This window comes from Halichoeres trimaculatus, unplaced genomic scaffold, assembly GCF_033239565.1.
Source record: "Halichoeres trimaculatus isolate MK-OKI-2021-1 unplaced genomic scaffold, fHalTri1.1 fHalTri1_scaffold_5, whole genome shotgun sequence".
In the NCBI taxonomy this organism is placed as follows: Eukaryota; Metazoa; Chordata; class Actinopteri; order Labriformes; family Labridae; genus Halichoeres; species Halichoeres trimaculatus.
In genome coordinates this window covers 33009236-33036112 of record NW_027437183.1, presented here as the reverse complement: position 1 = coordinate 33036112, position 26877 = coordinate 33009236, and the positions used below count along the sequence as shown (strand labels likewise).

Here is a 26877-nt window from a genome sequence, read left to right as displayed (position 1 = left end):
CTGCCCCTTTTTTTTAATGGAGGCTTTACATGAAGGCTAGGGACTGACCCTCTTTGAGCTTCTTTTCAGACTGTTCACCATTCTGATTGCGAGGGAATAAAGCCATACTTGACTACTGAGCAAGCATTTGCAACACAGTTCTGCATCCTTGCATGCATCAGTCCATAAGTATCTCTGTTCAAAGGGACTGGGACACAAGTATGAAAGGCTAAGTTTGGGGGTGGGGGTTGCTGAAATTAAACTTGAATAAGGTAAATCTCCAGGAGACTAGTGTGTGCAAATGGAAAATCAAAACAAAACAATCATCATCAACAACAACAACAACAACAACATTCAATGCTTTAACATTTAACATTAATAAGTTGGGCTGAGTGAAATCTGATTGATCTAAGTGCTCCAAAAAACTTTTTCCCCCTTTTTTTTCCTTGGGTGGACTGTTAAAGAATTAAAAGTTAAATTGATTTCATAATTTTTGCATTTGAAAAGGTAAAGTTAAACGATTACAGGTTTAAATAATATATAGCAAAAATAGTCATAAAGTACAACCGTTAATATAAATATAGTCAAAATATCTGTTTCAGTCAATGATCAATAATCAGCAATCTTTAACATAATGGATTTCTCCGTTGCGCATCCTTCAAGTCATCCTCACCAAACCTCGTGTAAAAACCCAGCGTTTAATGTACATACAACTCAAATACACCTTTAAATGAGGAACATCTTTAAAATCATGCAATCAATAAAACACTGATGTACAAAATAATAATACGGCTTACGAATGGGTTTGCACAGAAAACATTTTTTTACATAATCAATAAAGAATCAAACTCCTCCATCACTTTCCGAACGGAAAAGCCCGGGTTAAATCAGACGTTTTTCAAAGGGGGTTTTGCCCTGGAGTTTACCTCACCTCCAGCAGAAACAAACTCACAAACAAACAAACAAACACGTGAATCGCAAACGTTTCCAGGGTAACAACAACTTGAGAGGAAAACAAAAACAACTGAGTTTAGACGACTCCTATGAAAACTTTCCTCCAAGTGCGTCACAGACGATAAGGAGGAAGAGGAAGTGACTACGTAAACCGGATATCTGTAAATTGTGGCTCGAGCTCTGATTGGTTTATTTATTTTACGCCAGAAAAATAAATAAATAAATAAATAAATAAATAAATAAATAAATACTAACAAAAAAAAATTCTCATGAGACTAAGCCAAATTAGTATTATAAATCCAGAATAAATGTTTAATTTTAATTATTAAAAGAAAAAAAGTAAGGCCTGGATTGCTATAAAGAGTAAAAGAAAGATCTGCCCTGTGAAGAATAATAATTGAACAAACATCTTAATAAGAGAACTGGCACTTTTTTTTTGAATCATTCCTTTACAAGAAACATAGATGTATTTTTTTTCTTTTAACTGTTGCTCAAAGTAAATAAGATATACAATGACAGTGCGCCTTTTTTTAAAAAAATTATTAGTATGATTTTATTTTAATGGTGGGATCGGGGTCTGGATTTTATCAGGATTGTTTTTAAACATTCATCACAAACATTTCTAGACCCAAATACTTTTTACCCTGTTTCCTAAACTATTCTCATGCACCATTTTTTTGCACATTTTCATAGCTTTTATCTTGTCTTGTGTACTCTGATCTCACATTCTAACATCATGATAAAATTATTCATATAAAGATGACAGTTGTTGTTTTGCAGAATTAACAGAGATTTAGCTTTATACAAGTAGACTATGCACTGTCCAGTAAGACATAACTAGGTAGACTTTGGAAATGTCTGGTGTAAACATACTTTCAAAAAACAACGTGTAGGTCTATATTTGATTTGGTCTCTCCAGTCTCTCATCCAGTCTCCTAAAAACAACTCCTTGACCAAAGTGCCTCGTCATGCAGCTGATGATTGAGTGCCACTCTGTTTAAGCTCACTGCAAAGGCAGCCAGTGTATAAACTGTTTGCCTAGTTAACTGTGAGGTGTGTAATTACTTAAGATAAGTAATTACACACCTCACAGTTAAGTCAATTTGTCTGCCCCAGCTGCCTTTCTCATCCTGGATTTCCCCGCTCACAGATAAGAGCAAAGGTGTGAAACACCTCTATTAAATCAGGGAACGTTTGCTTTCCTTTGTTTTGTTGACAGCACCGACAGAACAACAGATAAACAACAAAAAAGCCTAAACATAGCTCTTAATAACTTATCACTTGATAACTTAAGGTACTTCCTTCTTTTACCTCTACCTCTGCCACCATGAGGAAACATGCTGCGATAACATTCACACAGTGACACACATCTGTCAGTATAAATGAAAGATGAGACATCACATTAAAATATGAGCTTTTATTGGGTTTGAGCAACAGTTAAAAAGTAGTATGTATGAAAAGGTCTTTGAATTATTTTGACCCTTGAAGAATAAGAGATGGCTCCATTTTTCAGCAGAGTGATGTGTTGTGTAACAAACTGCGCACACTGTTTATTTGTGTTAAAGAAAGGCGCGCTGACTCTCAGAGGTTAGTCTAACAATGGTGGATTTGTTTGTGGTGATGCCTTTCAGTCAGATTTATGAGCCAAAGGTAACGATCAACAGTTTACGCATCACTGGTGGATGAAAAAAGAACTAAAATCCAGGAGACAAAGTGGATCTGGTTTTCTAAAATTAGAGGAGAAAGCTCATCAGGAATGATTGCCTTGTTAAAAACCACAAGTTGACTAACAACAAACCAAAACCTCAGCTTGACAATGAGCTGAGGTTTCACTTGATTTGACTTGTTTTTACTTCCAAAATGAGAATGCAGCAGAGAAACCGAGGGCTTCTTGCCCTTTACAGAGTGTTTGACTCTTAAACTAAATAGAATAAAAATAAACGTCAGCTGGAAGAAACCAGAGACAAGGACGTTGTCAGTGTTTCACAGACTGAAATAGTTGTTATGTGTCTGAAAAATAAGCTTACAAACAGAGAAACATTCTGACATCGTCAAGAAGATACAGACAAGAAACGAGAAGTACAAAAACTGCAGGAAAAACCCAGTGGATTATAAATACATTTCTGTACAGAGCTCTGGTTTTTCTCAGTCGTTCAGTCCTCAGTGCTGTGTCACAGAAATTATAGTCAGGATGGATGGTCCTGTTTTAAAACTGCTTCATGTCATTATGTCATCCTCAGAGATGGATGGTAACTGTAACTGAGGTTTTTAAGTGACTCATGGCTGTGACTCTGCTACATTTCTACTTCTCTTCTTTTCTAACATAACCAGAAAGACAGTAACATGGGTTTGTGTAGTTTTTCCAAGTGCCTGTTATCGGCACATATCTCCTCAATGAAACACAGAGCAAACGTCACACAGATCAGACACTTCATTGAAGAGGTGGTAACGATGGCTACAGCAGAGAGTGATGATTATTCTCCACATGAAAACCATCTGAACCTCATGTTTGAAGTTTCTGGAATTTACCTGCTCCCTGCTCTGTAGAAACTTCATCACAACTTGGAGAATTCATCATCCAACCTGAAAAAGTACGTAGGCGCCTATAGCTTAACATTTGTTTTAATCCAGATGGACATTTCAATCTAATCTGTCTGTCAAACTTTGAGTAGTATTTTCAAAATGACAGCTGTTATTCAACCAAAAACTGGCAGACACCAACTCTACTACAGACAATTTAATGTAAAGCAGCTTACTGATGAAATATTTGACATGGAAATAATAACGTACATGATAAGGAACTTGGGTGGTGTATTTGAGTCATGATGGAAAAAAATAATTAACAGTGAGGTAAATTAAAAAAACCGAATGATTATTGTAGATAAATAAAAAAAAAAAAATACACAGCCTGGTTCATGAATCATATTGCTTTTGCTTTAAACCTCTTCTTTCCTTGCATACACTTATTTTATAGTTGTTTTTGTTTTTTTTTTATATTATTTTAAAAAAAGTTTCAAATATATACGGTGGCCGGTGGGTGTCAGATGATTTGCAGAAGCCACAACAGGAATGCAAGAGCAAAAACACGACTGCAAAAGTGTCAACATAACAGATGTACAACCATAAAGGAAGTTGAAAGATGTTAGTTATCCTAACCAGTGTTGGGGAAGTTACTTTTATAAGGTAGTGTTTGCTCGTTACACGTTACTTTTCGAAAAAGTAGTCCCTGTGTTTACTCAGGTACCCTCCATGGAAAGAAATTTTTTACGTTACTTGTTACTTTTACATTACTTTTATGGTGCTCAACTTTGGGCAAACCCCATCTCATTTTCTTCATGTGTATAGGCCTACATAAAGTTCTGCTATGGAGGACATAACAGGTTATTCTTTTTTGCTCTTTATTTTGAAAAATGCCACAGAGCACTTGACAAGAAAAACAATAATGCCATGATGACTGACTGCCCTCTGCATGCTATTGCAGGTACCAGTCTCAGTGAGAGCTCGCGACTATTGCACATTCACGCAACTGAGGCAGTGTTGCTGTAAAACCAGTCCCTGGGAAGGTAATATTGTGCCCAACTGAAAAAGGAACTACATTTTCTAACCATATTTTCAGCAGTAACATGTTTCACTACTTTTTACCCCGAAAAGTAGTTTTGTTACTGTAACTAGTTACACCCAACACTGATTCTAACCGACACAGAAAAGTTGTTAAAAGTAAGTAAATGATTATCTTTTTAACTTCATCTATGAAAAAAGGAAGCTTTGTGGGGGTCTCACCTTGTGATATTCTCTACAGCACTTTTTTTTTTTACTGGAAAAATACATCATCTTATATTTAGCTTTATGAATCCATAACATTTTTCTTAATTTATCTTACATTCCCAACTTTTCAGTGTCCATTAGGATTACTGTACTCTTAGCTTCCGTTGTGCTGTGGCTTTTGCATTTGTGTTTTTGCATTTGGCACCAGGCTACCATAAATAAATCATAATTTTTTACTCGCATAAATTATGAAATCAATTTTACCTTTTGGTGTACCTTTCTATTTTTTTAGGATTATTTCACCTTAAAGTACTGAATAAAACAAATTAAAAATGATGAACTATGTTGTCTGCACTCCTTGTAGCTTAGATGCCATTCTTTTAAAGTAGTTGTGAAGACAGTCTGAAAAAGCTAGTGTTTTTCCAGGATAAAGACCTGTTTCCCATGAGCACTTGCTCCCACTGTTATGAGGATGTGACTCTAACCAAGGTGTGGCAGAGCAGATCTTCTTTAAACACTACTTTTCCTTGTGTAGGAAAACTTTTTACGAGATTCAAAGTGACGAGGTGATGTATTTATTCATTTAACTTTGTACCATAGTTTATTAGCCGGGTATATTCAGTGCATACCTGGAATACAGAGGTATACACAAGATGCTAGGTGCTGTGACCCATGAAATAGACAAGAAATTTGTAAATGATCCATGGTTTTCAAAAGCACAATAAAAGAACACAAACAGAATGATTGGTTGCTCCATGACTCAGACCTTTATGCAGACTTATCACACAAAGTACATCATTCATTAAAATCAGTTCAAGTATACTGTTACTATACATAATGTAGATGTTCAACATGTACTATGCCCTCAGAAAACAGAGGTCTAGTGTGATAGCACCATTATAAACATTATAATAAAACAGGATTTAATACATTATTGGTAAACACTTTAGATGTAAAAAAAAAAAAAAAGAAGAAGAAGCCAGCAAACAGGAAGTTTCTCATGTGTTAGCTTTTAAAAACTGTAAGACCAAAGGCATCATATCTACTCTGTTTCTCCAACATGAAAGTGCTTCTCTTTGTGAACTCTCACTTTATCAGACTGTATGTGCTGCTCATCCTTTTACAGACACTGAGGAGGGGAGGGAATTTAGATCTTCAGCTTCAACATTTGGTGAGAGGCTGGGAACAACCTCTTGTTAGACACCACAGAGACACTAATTAGGGAATCAAACATGTCTGTTGACTGTAGCCTGAGAAACACGGAAAGAGTCCTATGTATGTATGTATGTATGTATGTATGTATGTATGTATGTATGTATGTATGTATGTATGTATGTATGTATGTATGTATGTATCTATCTATCTATCTATCTATCTATCTATCTATCTATCTATCTATCTATCTATCTATCTATCTATCTTCTCCACCCACAGTCTATCAGTCTTCTAACTCTGCTCTAGGTCTTTATTTGTTCAGACAGCGTTTGTCTTTGGTAAACTTGTGGGTTTATGTAAGTACCATTATCAACACCATAAAAGCTGCTCTGTATGCAAATTGTCAGTCTCTCACCAAGCCTTAATGACAGATCACCAACGAATAGATAATTATTTATTACCATCTTAACTGAAGGAAGGCACAGACTCTTTAATCTCCATCTGAAAGCACTCTCAGGGGAAGCTGGTGAACTGTGAGGGCAGCCATGCTAACTATGCTAACCATCTGAGCTGCTGCCTGTCAGTCAGTCACAGCTCCGGGAAAGTCTCTTTCACATTTTTTCTTTTTTTACATCTTTAGGCAATTTGTTTACACTATTACACAAAACCTAAAAACAAAGATAGTAGAGAAAAAACTCCAGACAAAGCTTATCTGCCAGTTAGCAAGCTCGTTAGCTTAGCTCAGCTTGGTTACTAGCTGGAAAAACAGACTGTTATGCAACATAAACTCCTGACATATAACTGTTTACCACTGCTCACATGTGGATTAATTAATACTGTGACAGAGAGGCTTTTAAAACAGTCAGTGAAGGTGAATCACAGGAAATATGCTCTTCATTCCAGCAGACACAATCATGCTCATGATAAATACAACATCATGGCTACAGAGCAGTCAATGAAAACAATACAGGTCAACATTAACTACTTCCTTTTGAATGTTTTGAAATTTTCAGGCTTCAGTGGTATGCTAACAAAGCTAATAATCTTACTTCACGGTTATAAGTGAGCTTAAACTAGTGTAACTGGAGCACATCATAATAAATGTGTTCTAATATTTTGGCTCTTTGTTCACTGGTATGTTAAAATACCGTGTGGGACACCTTTTGATTTAACCAAAGACTGTACAATTTATAGGCGTAGTCTCCCTGACTTCTGTTTCTGAAACAGATTTTTGAAGCAAACTGGCTAACGCAGCCATATTGGAAGTTGTGAGGGCTTTGAAGTTTTGTTGCGTTTCAGCCTTGCGTTTACACAGCCTCAAATGTAAACTTTTGAAAATGGCCTCCAGAGTAGGATTTTTCTGAAAGGCTGCAGCCACTGTTGCCGTGTAAACAGTAAGCCGGCGTTTTCGGCTTACTGTTGTTCGACTTACTACAGTGTTTTCAGTCGCCGGGCGCATTAACACAGATTTTTTTCACTGTGTTTTAGCGTTTTTAGATGAAGCATTGTTGTGTAAATGTGGCCTGAGTCTCAACACCAACAACTATAGGGCTTCCGTCAGTCACATGAGCTGAGCTGTGCCTCTGATTGGGTGAACTTGTGATCTTAATATCTTCTAAACTGCCGGGTTTGGACCCCCCCTTGTGTGTGCAGATGGTAAAATTAGCGATTCAGTTGAAGTTTTGTGAACCAGGCTGTATACAGGTTTTTTTCTAGTCTCTAGTAAATACCAGTACTTCCAAAGCCAACCTCAAGAGGACACTCAAGAAACAGCAGATTTTAGGGCTGCCACATTTTTCTCATATTTATGGACCAGAGGTTGCCACGATAATTTAACACAGTCCAGAAAACCAAAACCAAAACCGCCCTCTATGGCTTTGAGAATAAATAAAAAGTATTCACAAGATCTTCATCTTGCTAAAGTCATAAGATCTTCATATCACAACCTCTAAACTGATTTATGAGACATCGTAGAGGTGGGCCTGGAGCACCAAAGTCTACCCATAGCTCATCCAATCAGAGGGAAGGGGGTTCTTGAAGCTGGGGGCCTTAAAGGGACGGCAGCTAAAACAAAGTGTTTTAGTCTGAGGCTGAAACGAGGGTTTGCTAAGACACCAGTGTGAGAAAAAAAGAATCTTTTGAGCTGTACATTATGTTAAGATGGTCTAGGGGGACAAAAGGGACCTAAAGACTTAAAACTTGACTAAAAATCAAGTAAACTTCATGTCTCTTGCATTTAAAAAGTGAAAGTCAAGGGTTAAAGAGCACATTAAAATGAAAGTATACTGGAGCTATCATAACTGGATGAACAGGAGGTTATGATGATGAGTCCAAGTCTTTGAGTCAAAGTTTAATGCCCACATAATAAGAAGTCATGAGTTGATCTAAAATGTCTTTTTGGAATTATTCAATGTTTTAATCTGAAGCTACATAAGGTTCTTTAAACATATGGGTAACAGGAATGACAGAGTGAGGGTTGCATGAAACTAAAAATACTCTTAATAAAAAAGTGTAGAAGCTAAAAAAGACTTGCGTAGAAGTTAAAAACTATTTCACTATTTGATACTTCCTTAAACAGTTTCCTTAACAAACACCGTTTTTGGATTTGAGTGCAACTCACGCTCACGTATTTTCTTTTAAATTATTATAAAAGAGGCAGTAATATCTTTTTTTTTCAGGCATTTAGTCTCACAGCTACAAGGGGAACATGTTTGTGATATCTTCACTTGAAGCACTTGCTTGTGCCACTTCTTGTTGTTTAAAGATTTATGCTTTGGTCTTAGCTTTAATGGCAAACATGTAAAAGACTTAATTGAAGGGTCATTTGAGTGTCACGATCTGTTTGTGTACTTCAGTGTGTAAGAGGCTCAATCTTTCAAAATGGGACAACGCTACATCTTTAATAACATGAAGGCTTCTGTTGTTGTGAAGAAATCCCCTCTATCCCCATGTTTCCTGGCTCTGAGCCCCAAACGCTCAAACAAAAAGTGTTGCAGAGTTCTGTCAGAGGAGTCAGCAGCTCTCAGCACTTTATGTAACACCATCAATCATTCAAAGGAGAGACGTCACAGGGAACAGGCAGGCACTGCTGTTTTCTTGATCTTAAGCAGGAGCCAGGAGAAGATGTATGACTGTAGCTGCCTGCATTAGACAGGAAGTGCATTTCATATCCTCTTTCCCCTGGTGGGCCTGAGAGGGTGACAGAGAGCCTTTGGATGCTTGAGGAGGGAGCAATGAAGGGAAGGGTAGCCTGGCTTCAGATGGTTTCTCCTGCACAGGGAGGATGGGGGTGTTGATGGTCACTCGATGCCTCTCTGGGGCTTATTTTACCTGTGGGCCACCTGGTTGTTGAGAAGGCCTGGAAATGTATCTTCAGTTTCAGTGCTTAATGAGCCGCCTGGAAGAGAAAGACAGAGTTATCATGTAGAGCCACTCTCGTTTCCACTGCAACAAGTGAAATCCAAGCAAAAGTTTCTCTCATTTTTTTAATAAAGGATTTCTTTTTTCAGAATCGACACAAGTTACATTCACCAGCGACAAGTGACTCATTTCAAGATTTTAAAGACAAAAAAATGCAATTCTAAAAAATGATGAATTGCTTACGATTCATCTTATTGCAAGAAACTAGATGGGCACTTTAACTCCAAGTTGTGTAGCAACTGGTTGTGTTTACACCTGTGCTTGCTGGTAGCCCTGGAACTCATCAGCCAAATGTTGGACGTTCCTGCATTATGGTCCACATAAAATCTCTGCTATATGATGGATGAGCAAACAGGACTAGCCAGATGTCAGATGGTAGGGATGGGTACCTTTCACATTTGAAACAGTATGGTACCAATGCTCAGTACCTGGCAATTGGTACCAGTACTCAATGGTACCAATTTTTGGTACTTTTTTATGTTTATGTGGTAAAAAATATTAATTTGTTTAATAATTTAAATCTTTTTTTTTTCAATTTAACACCTTTTTTTCTTCAATATATAACCTTGCAATGCTGCGTTCATGTCCAGCATGGACAATCCTCTACTCTTCTACTCCCTCACAGTCACAGGGCTGTGTTTAGGTACCTAAACATGGAACCTTTTAATATTACGTGAATTGGTATCCGGTACTTTCGACAGAATTTGATCGGTACCTACAAAAGTAAATAATTTGGTACACATCCCTATCAGATGGAGTTTGAGGACAGCTGGTTCTTATTCTGTTTTTCATTTTTACTATCTATTACTCCTCTGATATTCCTTCTGTATTGTGTATAAGAGCAACTGTATTGACCAGATTTCCTTTTCTACAATTTCATTTAGCAGTCACTTATTACCTAAGCGACGTAAAAGATTTGACTGTATATAGAGTGGAAAGCATGGCTCCAAAATTTACCGTTAAAATGAACAGTTTTGAAGCTAAAATACCCCTGTCACAGGTGTAACACTGTGCAGCCAGAGTCTGTGCAGTAGAGGCTATGAGGGACTCAGAGAGAACCTGAGTGGAGCCGGGTGACAAAAAATATGTTTTTTTTTTCGAGAGAGAAAGTCTAATCTCTTCTTGGCTCTGCCTCCTGACACATTTTACAATTCCCCCCAAATACACAAGATGATGTAAAGCTTTGTCTGAAAATGAAAATGAAAGTTTTCAGAAAAAAGAGGACTTGAATACAGCCAAATAATATCTTTAAATTACCCCAACAATCGGACGTGAGAAACATTTCTACGAGGTGTATCAATTTTTTAAAGTATGACCAGAGCCCATCTGGAACGACTGGGGAGATGGATTTTTTGACCTATACTGCATCCAGCCACCAGGACGAGCAGTTTTTTGTGGTGACCTCTGCAAGCTGAGCAGTCATGTAAAACACAAGCAAGAATATAGGCTGGAGGTAAAACCTTAGTTGGTGCACCAAAGTGTTTCAAGGTATTTTGGCCACAGAGAAAGAGCTTCCTAAATAGATATATCATATGTATTATAACCATGACTAAAAAGTTAAAATCAACAATATCATCCAACCCCAAAACATTCAATGATCAGAGGAAAATATTCACTAAGAGGTCTTAGACCTTCTGACTCATTCTACCCCTGAGACAGACAAGTCTTCAGACATCTCTTAAAGTAGAAAGGGTCTCTGTGGATCGTATAGAGTTTGGTAATTCATTCCACCATTTAGGAACAACAGAGAAGAAAAGTCTGGCTAGAGATTTAGAGCCGCGCTGGGCTGGGAAAACCAGGAGTCTTTCACAATTTCTGTAAGTAACAGAAATAAATCTCCAAGATTCAAACACCCTTATCAAATATTTAAATGTGACTGATATTCACAGAAACATTTGTGCGCTCTCACCGTTATGACAGCTGTACATCCAAACACGATGACCATCATATCGACATCTGCACTTCAGGATGTTGTTGGTGTAGTCAGACTCAGGAACCTCATAGTTTGGATTGATTATGATCTGGAAGAAGGGAAGTGATGATGATCAGGAGAACAAGTCTGTATTTGGAGGAAAGTGACAGATGCATCATGGGATACGTTACCTGAAAGATGTAATCTCCAGGTTTGAGTTCAGTGATGTCGACCCACTGACAGTCAATGTCGTGCCTGTAGGTGTCCCAGCAGCCCACAGTGATACCCTGCTCTCCAAAGTTGGCACATTCATACCTTTTTTCAATCCCTGAAATCAACGAGAGGAGAAGGCTGTGAAGAAATCATGAAATGTTTAAGAAGGACAGAGTGATGCTTGTCCACAAAGAGGCAGTTATACAAGCTGTAAACACAACATTCATCCATTCATATCTAAATGTTTCTCTCCACAGACAAAATAATGTTTATAACTCATGGCTGCCTGATACAAGATTTAAAAGGTCAACCAGTGATAACATTGAAAGATATCAAAAACTTCTTGGTATTGTTTGGAGTACCAATCCTGTCTCTTGGTACCTGCTACTAAAGATTGGTTTGACATTCTTACACATACTGCAAGAAAGGGTATCATTTTGTCAAAAATAAGGAAAAACATCTTAAAAATACAATTTATCCATAGATTTTCTGACATCTACACATTCATATGTTACAGAAATGGTGGTTTATAAGCCATTGAAGTGGCTGAAGGTCTGCTATATTAACCAGGAATTAGCCCCTGACAGGCCTTTAAAGGGCTGGCCAATCAGAGGGAAGGGGGTTTGTGGGATGGACAGCTTTAAAGAGACAGCAGCCAAAGCAAAGTGTTTCACACAACGGCTGAAATAAGAGTTTTCTAAAACACAAGAGAGAGAAAAAAGGGGTTTGTCTGAGCTGTAAATCATGTAAAGATACAATGGAACTACCAGAAGGACATTTTTAGGACAAAAACACAGTACCCCCTCTTTAGATTAAAGAACTACTGAACCGAAATGCTTGGTGGAAAAGGAGTTTTTATGGGCTGTTGGTTGAGTTTTGATGTGCATGTCGTCAACCAAACCTGACGCTGTGATGTTCCTTTCCGTCTTCATTGGGTTGGTCTCAACCTTTGGTTCACTTTAAACAGCTGTGAAGTTCTCTGTGAAGCAATCTGCAGGGACCCCAAGCTTTAGAAAACTTTATTCTCATCCTGAAGATTTTTAATCCTCACCTTCATCACACTCTGAGTCCTCCAGGCAAAAACTTGCTTTGTGTCCTTCTGCCACCTTCGTCCCGTTGAGGCTGAATATGTCATAGAGGGTGAACACCTCCATGCTGTGATAATGTCTACAAACACAGGAACATACTCAGGCTGAAAATGATTCATTAAAAACCTAAAAATCAGCAAAGTGCACCAAAGAGAAGATCAGGGTTAAAACTTTGACATACACTCAACGACCACTTCATTAGGCACACCTGTCCAACTGCTCGTTAAGGCAAATTTCTTATCAGCCAATCACATGGCAGCAGCTCAATGCATTTAGGCATGTAGACATGACCAAGACGATCTGCTGCAGTTCAAAGCGAGCATCAGAATGAGGAAGAAAGGTGATTTTAGTGACTTTGAACGTGGCATGGTGGTTGGTCTGAGTATTTCAGAAACTGCTGATCAACTGGGATTTTAACCAACAACCATCTCTGGGGTTTACAGAGAATGGTCCCAAAAAGAGAAAATATCCAGTGAGCAGCAGTTCTGTGGGCCAAAATGCCTTGTTGATGCCAGAGGTCAGAGGAGAATGGACAGACTGGTTGGAGCTGATAGAAAGGCAACAGTAACTCAAATAACCACTGGTTACAACCGAGGTCTGCAGAAGAGCATCTCTGATCACACAACACGTCCAACCTTGAGGCAGATGGGCTACAGCAGCAGAAGACCACACCTGGTGACCCTCCTGTCAGCTAAGAACAGGAAACTGAGGCTACAATTCACACAGCAACACCAAAACTGGACAATAGAAGATTGGAAAAACGTTGCCTGGTCTGATGAGTCTGGATTTCTGCTCCACATTCAGATGGTAGGGTCAGAATTTGGTGTCAACAACATGAAAGCATGGATCCATCCTGCCTTGGATCAACGGTTCAGGCTGCTGCTGGTGGTGTAATGGTGTGGGGGATATTTTCTTGGCTCACTTTGGGCCCCTTAGTACCAACTGAGCATGGTTTAAAGTCCACAGCCTACCTGAGTATTGTTGCTGACCATGTCCATCCCTTTATGAGCACAGTGTACCCATCTTCTGATGGCTACTTCCAGCAGGATAACACTCCATGTCATAAAGCTGGAATCATCTCAGACTGGTTTCTTGAACATGACAATGAGTTCCCTGTACTCAAATGTCCTCCACAGTCCCCAGATCTCAATCCAATAGAGCACCTTTGGGATGTGGTGGAACGGGAGATTCTCATCATGGATGTTCAGCCAACAAATCTGCAGCAACTGTGTGATGCTAACATGTCAATATGGACCAAACTCTCTGAGGAATGTTTCCAGTACCTTGTTGAATCTATGCCACTAAGGATTAAGGCAGTTCTGAAGGTAAAAGGGGACCAACCCGGTACTAGCAAGATGTACCCAATAGAGTGGCCCAATAGAGTAAGTGTATACTTCCTTTATATTATTACCTTTATTTGTAAAATACAAATCAAAGGTGGCAAAGGTTTGATTTCTGACTCTATACACCTCAACAGCAGCTCAATGAAGCTGCCAAGAGTAAAGTGTTCCCTCCGGCCAACAGCAGAACCACAAAAATGTGGGACTTTTACAGATCTCGACTGTGTTCGGAAAGCTTGAAGCTGACAAATTAAATTACAGGGCAGCAGACCTATGGAAAGGAGGGAAATACTCCAAGAAAAACACACGCCGCAGGCTGAGTTGTGTTTCTTTTGGCGTCACAAGTATAATCTGAAACATAATCTATCACCTTTAAATGTACGCTGAAATTATTATGGTGTGTGAAAAAACAGGCTTACATCAACAGTTTTACACCCAATAAAATTCAATCATTCAAAGAGTGATCTATAAAAAAGATTTCAAAGGATGCTTTTCGCTTTTGATTTATAATCAAATCAAGAATTACCTCTGTTGATTATAGACTGGTTATAACTGTTTATATTCTGTGTCTTTAATTAGGAAAGATGAAGTCATGTAAATTCCATTTTGAACATTATAAATCTGCACCAACCTGCCTATAAACTATTACCCATATGCACTTTAATTTTTGTTCTTGGAAAATGTTCCAAAAGTTTCCACCTTTAAAAGGCCACTGTGGGGTTTTTGTGATCTGTTTGGTATTATTATGTAATTATATTTAAGTATCACTGACGTTTCCACCAGCGAAAAAAGCCCACGCAGTCTTCTGTGACGCTTACCTGTGACAGTCGTGCCACACCCAGGAGTCTCTGCTGGCTTTGGGCCTGAAGTCAGACTGGCCGTTGTTGTGGATCTGAGAGGAGAAGCGCAGCAGGCGGCGGTAGGAGTTGGCCGGCACCTGGCTGGACGTTGAGGACAGACAGTTCTCCTCAAAGGCACACTGCAGCATAAACATGGGCCGGTCCTCCATGTAGGTGGTCTGCTCCACCACCTGAGGGTTCAACACCAGGTCAGGGGCAGCTGTGGGCGGGATGATGAGGGGAGAGAGAAAGCACAAGAGAGGAGACAGAGAGGGAAAATTCTGAGTCATAGACTGTATTATGCATGGACATATTCTCTGTGACATCACCCATTTGTTTCTGATGGAGAGTTTTGAAGGCCATCTTTGACTGAGGAAATGCTAAACTCGAGCTAGCTTCTTTGACTTATGATGAGGGCTGTACAAGCTGTCAAAGAGTGAGCCATTACAGTTTTTCTCAGTTGCTTTGGTACATTCCTCGAATCATCCTCACTATTTGCAAAACAGTAAGTGCATTTCTCAAAACAGTTTGTACAAACAACAAAACACCATGGATTACCTGCAAAAGCCAGTCTCTTTCTCAAAATCCTTAGTTCATCCCTCAAAACTAAGTTTCTGTGTCAGTGAAGGTGTCAGTGCATCAGAATGACGAGTCCTCGTGTCAGTGTGTATGGATAGGACAGTCAAGGTGCTGAGTCATGTTGTCAGTATAACAGTTCACTCTGGAAGGATGTTCTGATGGAAACTATGGCAAAAGTTTTGATGACAGTTATTGTAAATTACTAGTTTCATCTTAGGGTAAATTCGAGATAAATTACAAGAGACTGGAGAAAATTCACATTTTCACTTTCACTGTTTGTGCTGTAATTTGCTGATTGACCTCATCAAACTGTTCATGCAGTGCTGTGGGAATTACAGGTCAGTGCAGTCTTCCGCCACCTCCTTATGTTCCTGTATGCTGGGCCACAAATTCTCATCCACATCACAACAAAGATCTTCTCTGTCCACAAAAAGTCTGAATGATTGAGGACACAGTTGTTTTCCCAAATATTGGCTGCATCCTTCAACCAACCTGGGCTGTTGTAAGCTGATGATTGAGAGCTTGGTCTACAAGTGTGATAGATCTTTATTGCCCTTTACAGGAATTTTTTTGTTTCTGTACAGAGGAAGGTACACATACAGTACATACTTACCAGTTGATGGTTCATGAGATGAACCTTTGAGCTATTTCAGGAAACTGGTTGATCATTAGTTGATCTGATGCTTCAGCCATTTTCATTTGTTAGAGAAAGTCATGATTGACCACGGAGCAATTTACCAATCTAGACAGATTTAGGAAAAAAAGTCTAATGGAATTGTGTGGGAAGATGCTTGACATATTATGATAACTTATGCGTTGAACTAATGACTAAATGTTGTGGGGGGTAAGACTATTCAACAGAGACTCATGATAATACATTTTGACCAACATGACAAAAGCAACTGATAATTTAGGAAACAGCAGAGAATTGTTCATAAACATTTGCATGGATGTCCCAAAGCATCTGCATGTTGTTCAAGAAATAAAAAAACTGCCTTTCTGATGTGCACAAGTGACGCAATGATGTCTAGATTGAACAAGTAGTTTTGAGAATTTCAACTGTGATCTGAGAAATGAACCAGAGCAACTGAGAAAAACTGTAACAAACCAAAACTAGTCTATCTATGGAGCAGAAGGACACACAGCAGGTGGTTTGTCATGTGAGGTGTGATGATTTCTGGGATGTCGACTGTCTTACTCTCTGAACAGGACACTCCAGCAGCGTTGCGTCCGCCTCCTTTAGCACAGCTGAGGTGCTCTCCATGGTGTAGACAATGAGACAGCGACATCTCAGTACCAGAGCAACGGACTCCACTCATCACCACCATGTCAGCACCCACCTGTCCTGGCCAATACCACGTCTCCTGTTTGGGAAACAAGAGCCCAACTTTACATATAAAGGTGGTGTCAACATTCTCTTCTCATGGATATGATACACTTTCAACCAGACGATACAGCAGTAATACTAAAAGTTGTGAAATTTACATCATTTAAATTTTAAACCTTCAGGAACACAGTTCACAAATGAAGGAGAGTTGAAAAAAAAAAGGAATTTAACAAATTTTACAAAAGAAGAACTTTTTAAAAATGTTTAAAAATCTTGCGTTGATCTTGTTTATTTTCTCCAAGTTAAACTTTCAACTTTTACACCTTTTATTTAGACAAGGACAGGATCAAGGACAGCACCAAAAACCAGGAGAAAGAGAAGGAAAATGACACGTGGGAAAGGTGCACAGGGCTGGAAGCAAACCGGAGCTGATCTGCAATATTTCTTAAAAGTGTTTTCTTACTCTTATAAAAAATTGTCCAATAAGACTCAATATGGGAGCACAGATGGCCCAGTGGTTAACGTCACGCTCCATGAGGTCCGCCCTCCTGCAGGTGGCCCAGGTCTGAGTCCAGCCTGTGGCCTTTTTCCTGCATGTCACTCCCCACTCTTGCCCTGTTTCTTGCTCTTTTCAATGTCCTCTCTACTAACTGATTCAAGGCACCAAAGCCCCAAAAAATAACCTTGAAAAAAAAAAGACTCAATATGAGCCACATTAACTATGAAAAAATACTTATGACCCGATATTAAAAGACAAAAATGACCCTTCAGTTTCTTGAAATGAGTAAAACAAACACAGATAAAAAAGAAAAAGGAAATCTACAGAGGTAAGAAAATTTACTGAAGTGTCTTGAAAAAAAAATCTTTACTTCAACAAATTTCTTAAGTACATTAGTGAAACCACACTAACTTTATTTATGACTTTCTCTGGTGATAAGTGCGGTTTTCTGTACCTATCACCAGGGGGCGCAACATGTCACCGTTATGAGTCTAAATCATCATGGACCCAAACTTCTACAGGACACCAGGGAGTGGATTTAGAGAAAGGGCTGTGAGACTTATCATCTGTAATAAAGGATCAGTTCACCCAACATTTAAAGCTCCAACATTAGAACAGACTCTTTCATTACTGCAAACATGATCCTGCAAACATATAGAGCCTGTTATTTCACAGACCATAAACACACACACACACACACACACACACACACACACACACACACACACACACACACACACACACACACACACACACACACACACACACACACACACACGTGTTATGCAGAGAGGGAGAGAGAAGTATCCTCATCCCTTTTTGCACTTTGAGATCAGTCGTCACCTGAACTAATAAAAATATATGTTTCTGAATTACTTCTGATGTATTTTAAGTTTTCAGGCTGTTCAACAAAAAGCTTGAACACCACTGGTTTGTGGTTCTTGAAACTGGGATCAAATAACAGCAATTTGAAGTAGCTCCTGTGCTTGAATTTTGTATCTTTCCTGAAAAAAACTGCTGCACTTCTGAAAACCATTTGAAATGCTTTGAAATAAAATAACCAAATCTGAATCACTCTGTGTTCAAGGTGAGATACTGTTAAAGGTTTTGCTCTGTAAATTCTTGAACTGTCTGAAGATTTGGTTCAGCAAACTAATCACAGATAACAAAAAATCAACATGTTGTGTCATTTTTTAGCTTGATAGATGCTGCAGTATTCACTGCACCAGAAGTTCGGTATTTACAGTCAGTATCTGTCAAGTTAGAATATTATTGCTAAACTTCCTGTTTCCTGATCTTGCCTGCTGGACTTGTACCTTTGCCTCCTTGAACTGACTTCAGTCCACCGAACCCGTTTCTGGATTAAAGACTCTTCTGCAACGCTCAGCCTGTCTCTGTGCTGGTGCCTGATATTCAAACCTGGCTTGTTACCCAAATTTTACGGCTTAAAGCAAAAAAAAAAATCACACGGGATACGGCCATAGACTGTATATAGAGTGGACACCGTGGCGCCGCCATTTATCACTGCACAGTTTCGAAGCAAAACTGGCGCCACCATTGTAGGAGTTTGGAGCCAGAGTCTGCACAGTAGAGACGATGAGGGATTCTGGGAGAATCTGAGTGGAGCTGGGTGACTAAAATAATATATATATTTTTTTCTTTCGAGAGTCTAATCACTTCCTGACTCTATCTCCCGACAAATTTTACAATCCCTGAAAAAAATACACAAGAACGGCAGCTGTCAATCATTGTTAAATGTTACGTAAAGCCTCGTTTTTAACCTTGTTTAACTAATGAAAACGAAACTTTTCAGAAAAAAGAGGACTTGGATACAAGACAGCCAAATAATATCTTCAAATCACCACAACAACCAGACATAAGAAACATTTCTACGAGGTGTAATAATTTTTTTACGTTTGACCACAGCCCATCTGGAATGACTGGAAAGCCGTATTCTTAAACCTATACTGCAGCCAGCCACCAGGGGGAGCAGTTTTTGTGGAGACCTCACTTCAGGCCGAGCAAGCGGACGTCCATATTTTTTTTACAGTCTATGAATACGGCACATATTTCACAAATCTTGTTAGTTAGGACACTCGTAGGTCAAGGTTCTGCAGAATAAAGATAGTCAAAAACATCCTGTTGTGTTAAAAATGAACAAGTAACAAATTAAACTTGTACCTGGAAAGCGCTGCTAGCAAAGCCAAGACCCAGTTGTCTGCAGACCACCATGGCCTCCATGAGTCCCCAGCCTTCACTGCAGACCGTCCCCCAGACCAGAGAACCGTTCTTCCGCATCAGCACCTCCACCCGACCTTCAAAGGGGTTACGACCTCCACTCAGACGCAGCTGTGGGTATGAACACAGGAACAGAGGCACTGAGTGAAAACAAACTTCAACTTCACATATTTGCATGAAGTTCTGCTTAATTTAGTTTAATGATTTAGGGTCTCATGGCTTCACTAGGAAGAACAAACAAACAAAAAACGTGTAAAGTTGGTTAGTCCAATAAAACTTTGAACTTTCTAAACTTTGTGTTGGGTTTAGGGCTGGTTATCAATCAATAATTTTTTTGATACCATTACCAATACAGATACCTTCAGTCACGTTCTTGAATGACACTTTTTGGTAACAATATGAACAAAAAATAATCAGATTACACATTACCAATCTTGAGTTTTTCTGCTTTAGTATTTTTCCTCTCTGAGCAGTTTTCTTGCATAAAAAATGTGAACAACAAATAATTGCCTGCTTAAAAGAACAGTTGCACAGAAGTGACAGGTCAGAATACACTAACTACACTGTAAATGTGTTTATAACTATAAATTGGGGCTGAACAATTAATCAAATTTAAACCGACATCGTAATGTGAAAGAACCCAATTTTCAAATCGCAAATGCTGCAATTAAAAAAAGAGGAAAAAATTTAAAGTGCATTTAAAAAGTGCATTGCACATGTTGACATATTACAGTGGCTAAGCCAGAGATGTAATCTTTTTTACATTTCTGCCCTTTATTTAGTGTGTGATTCAGAGAGGAGAGGATTTATGGTTGTTTTCAAATTATTGTTCATACCCAGCCTGTTGTTCGGCAGTGCTTTGTTCCTTTCTTTGATTTTCAAGGTTCTTAATGATAAATATATTACACATCTACAAGGTTTAAGGTTAAATCAGTTCATCAATACTCTGCTGTGATTGTTATAGTTAAATAAAGATATGTTATTTGTATCACTTCATCTTATTACATATTAAAATGTAGGCCTGGTCTACAGGAAAGAACTGTTTGTATGTTACAGTATCCTTTGTCGTGTTGGTCTTACTATGGAATGGTTTATTGATTGTGTTTAGTAAATAATGCAGAAGATAAACCACATGATTAATCGCAACCGTAGTATTGGTCCAAAAAAATCGCAATTATATTTTTTCCAAAATTGTTCATCCCTACTATAAATTAACCTTCTTTGGATGATTCAAGTAGTAATTATTTTCTTTTTTAATATCAAAATTACCCTCCTCCTTTTCCAGGCTCAGGATCTAACCCAAAAGAAACAAGCATAAGCATCATTCATTGGCATGCAGACACATGCTCTGGTTGCAGCTTGGAGGGACTGCTGCTGCGAGCAAACTCAAAAAAGTCTCTAAATTTGATGTTGGTTGCTTCTTTAAAGAAGATTGCCAAAGAGGTCTGCAAAGTCACTTAATATTGCAATAAAGTTCTTAAGTTGTCAACACTGCTCTGCATGCTGCAGCCATGTGTAATGTCCAGCCACTAGTGGCATTATTAGATATTGATCATGTGATTAACCAAAACTTAGCACCTAAGGTTGAGGCATGTTTTGATACTCGGCACTACGGAAGCATTCCAGTAAGTTTTAAGAAGAAGAACCAACGTTCAGTACCTAGCCCTAGCTAGGTTATGTCCCAACTGTCTGTGTTTGTGCATTGTGTGTGAATATGAGGTGCTTTTTACCATTCACCTGTGCAGCCACAGCCAACAGCAAAGTCTGACTAACGTGCAGTGACTCCTTTAGTCGTGAGGAGACTGAAAGACTCTTGAAAGCAGAGGGTGGAGAGAAACTCGCCAGCCTTTCCATGCTACTGAGGTTTAATGAAGCATCACTTCCTGAATTAAAGTCTGGATGAATGAGCTCCCCTGTTGGGGCCAACATTCCTCCTCCAATCAGGCGCTATAAATACCAGAGGTATGGCATATAGCTGCAGCCGAGGGAGAGCAGAGATAGACCTGAGAGCACAGATCTGGAGAGAGCAAAGACAAGCTAACTGTTGGTGGATATGAGAGACAGGAAAAGAGCAGCGGAAATCCACAAGTCAGAACAGTTTACAGGATGAGCTTTTCAGAAATGACTACAAATCAAAACAGGCTCAGCCCAGAAACTCAACAGAGATACTGAAGGTATTAAAGAATGAGATAAACTGGTTTGTTTTGATGTCACCAGTGGCTCTATCAAAGGCTCCAGGCAGAAGACAAACCACAAGGTTATAAACATCCGGCAGAGGAATGCCTGGAGTTTAACGGCTCATGGACGAAGAGGATTGAAAGGATTTATTGGAAGACAGAGAAAGAAACCAGACATCATCTGTGTTCAAGAAATTTGGCTTAAGCTAGCATAAGACTTTTTTATTAAAGAGTCTGACAGCTTACAAAGTGAGAGGGAGAGACAGAGGAAAGACGTGAAGGAAGTGGGAGATTAGCGTAGACAGGAATAAAAAATATGAAGCCCTGAAGAGAGGGAAAATAGATTTGGACAAAAGATGGAGCAATAAAACTATCAACCTCTGAATCAATATAAGAAGAAACCAGGATTAGAAAAATGAGAGAAATCAGCCTCACATCTTGATCAGAAGCTAATCTGTGTATATCTTATTTCATTTCCAGAACAATGTCCTATTTTGAGATATTAAAACCCAAAAATCAGCGCTGTGATTGACTGGTGATAAGTCCAGGGTGGACCCTGCCTCTGAGACAGCTGGGATCAGCTCCAGCCACCACGGACCCTGAACGGGACAAGCGCTATGGAAAATGTATGAATGAATGAAAAATCCAAAAATCGCACTTAAACTGATCAGTCAAAGGCTTGTTCCAAGAAACTTGATAAGCACGTTGTTTTTAACTCTTCAACACATTTTGAACTCATTGCATGCAGTTCAGGCATCATTTGGTCTTCTAATGTCGTCATATCAGATATTAACAGGGTCACTCTTAACACTTTGACACCCCGATAGAGGCACATTCACCAGATCAGGCTCAAACCATTGTTCAGGAGTTATCAAACCAAGTCAACTGGGGGTCATCTTAGGCCCCATTTACACGACAATGTTTCAACCAAAAAAAGCAAAAAGAGCAGTGAAAAAATCTGTTTACACAAAATCGATGAGGAACGTAAAACAGTGTAGTAAGCATGCCAGACCTGTAGTTGGTGATATAACTGCTGAGTCTTTTGGTAGCCCTCTGCTAAAGTAGAGCTGGGCTGATCATCATCTGTGACGTCAGCATCTCCACTGAAAACTCTGACTTGCTGTTTCTATGGCAACAGTGGCTGCAGCATTCCAGGAAAAAACCTTGGAGGCTGTTTTCAGACATTTTTGTTTCAGGTCAGCTAAAACGCATTTTCTGTGTAGACTAGAGGGTGAAATGCAAGAATACCTTTGTGTTTCAACCTAAAAGTGTTGCAGAGTAAACGACCCCTTCTTGTGCACATGAATCAGAAATGTTAAGCTCATAGGCCCCGATCCCCAAAAGTTCCTAGACATCTGCAAAGTATTACCTCCCTGGCAGGGCCGTTTTAAGGGGTGGACCAAACCACCTACTACATACTACATGTGAATGTAGTATGTAGTAGGCACTACATACTACCTACTGCTTTTGCATGTAGTATGTAGTATGACTGTTCTGTTGGGTCTGTTTTGTAGTATACTACTCTGGTTTCTGGTTTTAAAAGTGGAGCTATAGATTGTGTTGTTTTCTTTTATTATAAATGTACAAAACAATCTATGGGCAGATCGCAGCCTTTTAGTTATTTTGTTAATCATATCAAACAGAAACATCATACTTGATTTCTAATTTTACACCAAATGTTATATTGTTTATTAAAATAAATCTGACAGGGATTTTTTATTTTTTACAGCTGATGGAAAAAACACTCCTATATAATCCAGGAATGGTTTAAAAAGTGAACTAGTGGTTTATATGGGCTAATGAATTTGTCAAAGCAAACAACGATTTTACAACCGGAAGTGACAAGATTTACTGATGTTTCTTTGCATTATTCCACTTCTATCTCATGGACCGTCTAATGTTAGTGTTGTGTTGTAGTTGTAATGCCCACTTATTTCAGTAGATGGCAGTAATACACCAAAACCTGCCACTTGCATAGACAAACAGCGTTAGCACTACTCATCCAGGTAGACTGGTCCGTTAAATACTGAGAAATTTTCCTGGATCAGAAGGACAAACAGGGATTTTTAGATAAGTGCAGATTTTACAGGTTATGACATACTACCTACTACAGGTTGAATATTAAACAAAATAGTAGGCGCTGCTAGTGTAGTAGGCGATTAGGAAAACAGCCTAAATTAGACAGTTGTTCTTGTGATTGAAAAGCACATAGTTCCTCAAGAAGTCCCTGGTTCCCAGAGAAAGTTCACCCTGAGTGGCCTTTCTGATGATGGTCAGATTTTTGACACCCAGGTGACTGAAGTTAAACAGTCCTGCTCTCCATGAATTCATTTCTTCCAGACTTTGTTGACGTTCACCTTAACGCTTGTAAATAAATCATGTGTAGTTCAGTCATGTAGTGAATACAGCCAGGGTTGAAATGAATCAGACAATACTCTCTGAGAAGAGGCCCGTCTGCACAAAATCTCCAACCTCCCACTCTGAAATTCCTGCCTCCTCCCTTTTCAATTCCTCAGTATCTCCAACAGCAGATACAACCAGACCAGACAAGACACATTCATGTAAACCCTGCTCCTCCAAGTCCTGGGCAACCTCTGGTTCTTGACCCTCTTCCCTTCCCTCCTCTTTCCTATCCACTGGGTTTGCTCTGAATTTCTTCTCAAGCCTCCAGTTTTATAACCCAACTGTTGAGGACCAAATGCTCCATCCATGTGGAGAGACAACACATCAGAGTGCTGTTAGTGGGTGGGCCTCTGGATGGCATTTCTGCCACTCATCTATCTTTTATATTGAATCCTCCAACTGAGCTAAACCAAACCACATGCTTCTGGTTTTTATCTCATAAACAGTCAAGACACAGAAACACTCTGATCAGACTTTAGTCATGGAGCAAGTTTGCCTCTCAGTGCTGGGACTGTGCAACTGAAAAGTGTTTCGAGGTCTTTATGTCCTCATTATACAACCATCTCAGCACAGGAACTGTGGTATGAAGAGTTATTACATCTTTCAACAGTTTCTCCTCTCAGTTTTTCTCTTAGAGATTTACTTTACATTTTTACATGCTGTGGTGTCATTTTTTGAATAAAACTTTTGCTGTACATCTATAAAACCCTTATATCTCAAACTTTAATAAAATGTATAGACTTGTGTCTGGACAATATATTTAACATCAAATTGCTAAAAAGTGCAATAAACTATAAAAACAAGAAAATTTTACACATTTTTTTAACACAGAAATGTCATGGCTATATCTCTCGAAAATGTAAATGTTAAAAACATGATGATGTGTATTCAGCTTAAGAAGTGGTGTGAAAAACTGCGGTCAGAATTGTAATGTTTTTGTTGTTTACTGGATTTCTGCAAACACATCAGTGGAAGGAAACAGCGCTCTGGGACATGCTGAAATACAATATGAAAGTGTAACTCCTCAGATTTTTTTTATGCAAAAAGGATTATTGATCTATCTTATCCAGTTCCAAATCTAAGTAACACCGCTGGATGTTTATGCCAAATGTACAGATTTTCAAACTGCCACATATTCATTTGAAATCCCTGATTGATGAATTTCTGCTTTACTAATGCAATAGAGAGGGATGTCTAATTAATGAGCAGACCAAGGTCCTTTACTTCTTTCCCAGGGACTGAATTTGCAACTGTACACATGATATCTCTGAGTGGATTAGACTCTATTTCTTCATTAATACTTTTTTTCTAAGTTTATGCTTTAAATTTCTTTCCTACTTTAATGACCATTTGTGTTTGTTATATATATATATATATATATATATATATATATATATATATATATATATATATATATATATATATATATATATATATATATATATATATATATATATATATATTTTTATATATATATATTTTTATATATATATTTTTATATATATATATACACACACACACACACATATATATATATATATATATATATATATATATATATATATATATATATATATATATATATATATATATATATATATATATATATATATGTGTGTGAGTGTGTGTGTGTGTGTGTGTGTGTGTGGTGTGTGTGTGTGTGTGAAAAAATATATAATGACAAAGTTCAAATAAAGAAAACGCCCTGTTCTGAAAATATAGCATGAGATCTTAAATAGACTTGCTGAAATGATTGTGTAATCACATAAGGATCTCCTGACTGGTTTTAATAAAGGGGTCTACCCAGGGCTCTGCCCCCCTACAGGCCTCCTGAGGTCCAGCTAATCAGAAGGAAAGGGGTTTGAGGAGCGAGGAGCATTAAAGAGACAAAAGCTTAAATAAGAGTTTTCTAAAACACTGTCATGTAAAGATACTACAGACAACAAGGACATTAAAAAGCACCATAAACCCTTTTATACTTTTTGTCGACCAGCCATCAAGCTTTGATTCAAAGCATTTAATGCACTCAACATGAACAGTTTCAGAAGGAGTGGTGTGGCTGAGAACACTTCAGAGGCAGATCTGTAGTTCCACCATAAGGACTGTTGTATTTTAGAGAAAATGTCTTAAAGAGCTGTACACTGCAGTCACCACTCTGTTTGCATATGTGAAACTAAACTTGAGCTCACCGACTCCTGAAAGCCCATGGCAGGCACGTTGCATCTGACAGCTGCATCCTCCTCATGACTGCAACCAAGAGACTCCTTGTTGAAGAAACACTCTGTGATGGACTTCTCAAATCCAGAGCACTCCACTTCGTTCATGTGCACAGGACCCATTCCTGCAAAATATCAAGAGAAGGGATCTGTGTCAGCGACAGAGAGCTGTGCAGTGTCTCAAACTTAGGTTCAGACCTTTAAAACATGGGTAAATTTGTCTTTGGTTGATTATTTCTTTGTTGTAACAATGCTTGTTGGCAGTCAAACTTATATGGTTGTTAAGTCTGTTTATTCCTCTTGAAATGGAGCCACATTTAAAAGGAAGATGTATGTGTGGAATGAGCAGCGGAGCTGAGTGTGTGTGCCCATGAAAAACTAGCCAAATCTTCTCTACCAAAGCCAACAGCTGGCACTGGCAGAGAAGAAAAAGACCACGACCTCTTATTTTGAGTTTACAGATCTGCACAGGCTTCTTTTCCTTGTTACTGACACATTCTTGGAGGAAATAAAACACTATTTCCACTGTGGAACTGAGAAACATGTGAGCAGCATCTCAAGAAGAAAAACAGAGATTTGAAGTATGCTGAGTGTGTACTAAAGAAACGGGTGGGTGACACGTTTTGGTTGAGGGCTGTTGTGCTGTAAAACTCCATGCAGCTGGTTAAACATCCCTTCTGGGGCTGTCTGGGAAGAAAGTACTTAGCGGAGACGATAAAGTCAGACTGCACAGAGAGAGAGCCTGCTCTAATAAAAACAAGCTGGTTGTCCTC

The 26877-nt window shown here is 38.7% G+C and overlaps 1 protein-coding gene across 1 annotated transcript in view; it reads right to left on the bottom strand.

Annotated features, from left to right (window-relative positions):
* Positions 1–5458: 5458 nt before the first annotated feature.
* Positions 5459–26877, bottom strand: part of loxl2b (lysyl oxidase-like 2b) — a 51719-nt gene continuing 30300 nt past the window's right edge. The window contains exons 7-14 of the mRNA XM_074671105.1: positions 26078–26229; positions 19252–19419; positions 16443–16608; positions 14645–14885; positions 12450–12565; positions 11377–11513; positions 11183–11294; positions 5459–9250 (exon numbers count right to left, since the gene is read on the bottom strand). Coding sequence (XP_074527206.1) covers positions 9180–9250; positions 11183–11294; positions 11377–11513; positions 12450–12565; positions 14645–14885; positions 16443–16608; positions 19252–19419; positions 26078–26229 — 1163 coding nt within the window. The 3' untranslated portion in view covers positions 5459–9179. The remainder of the gene's footprint in view (positions 9251–11182; positions 11295–11376; positions 11514–12449; positions 12566–14644; positions 14886–16442; positions 16609–19251; positions 19420–26077; positions 26230–26877) is intronic.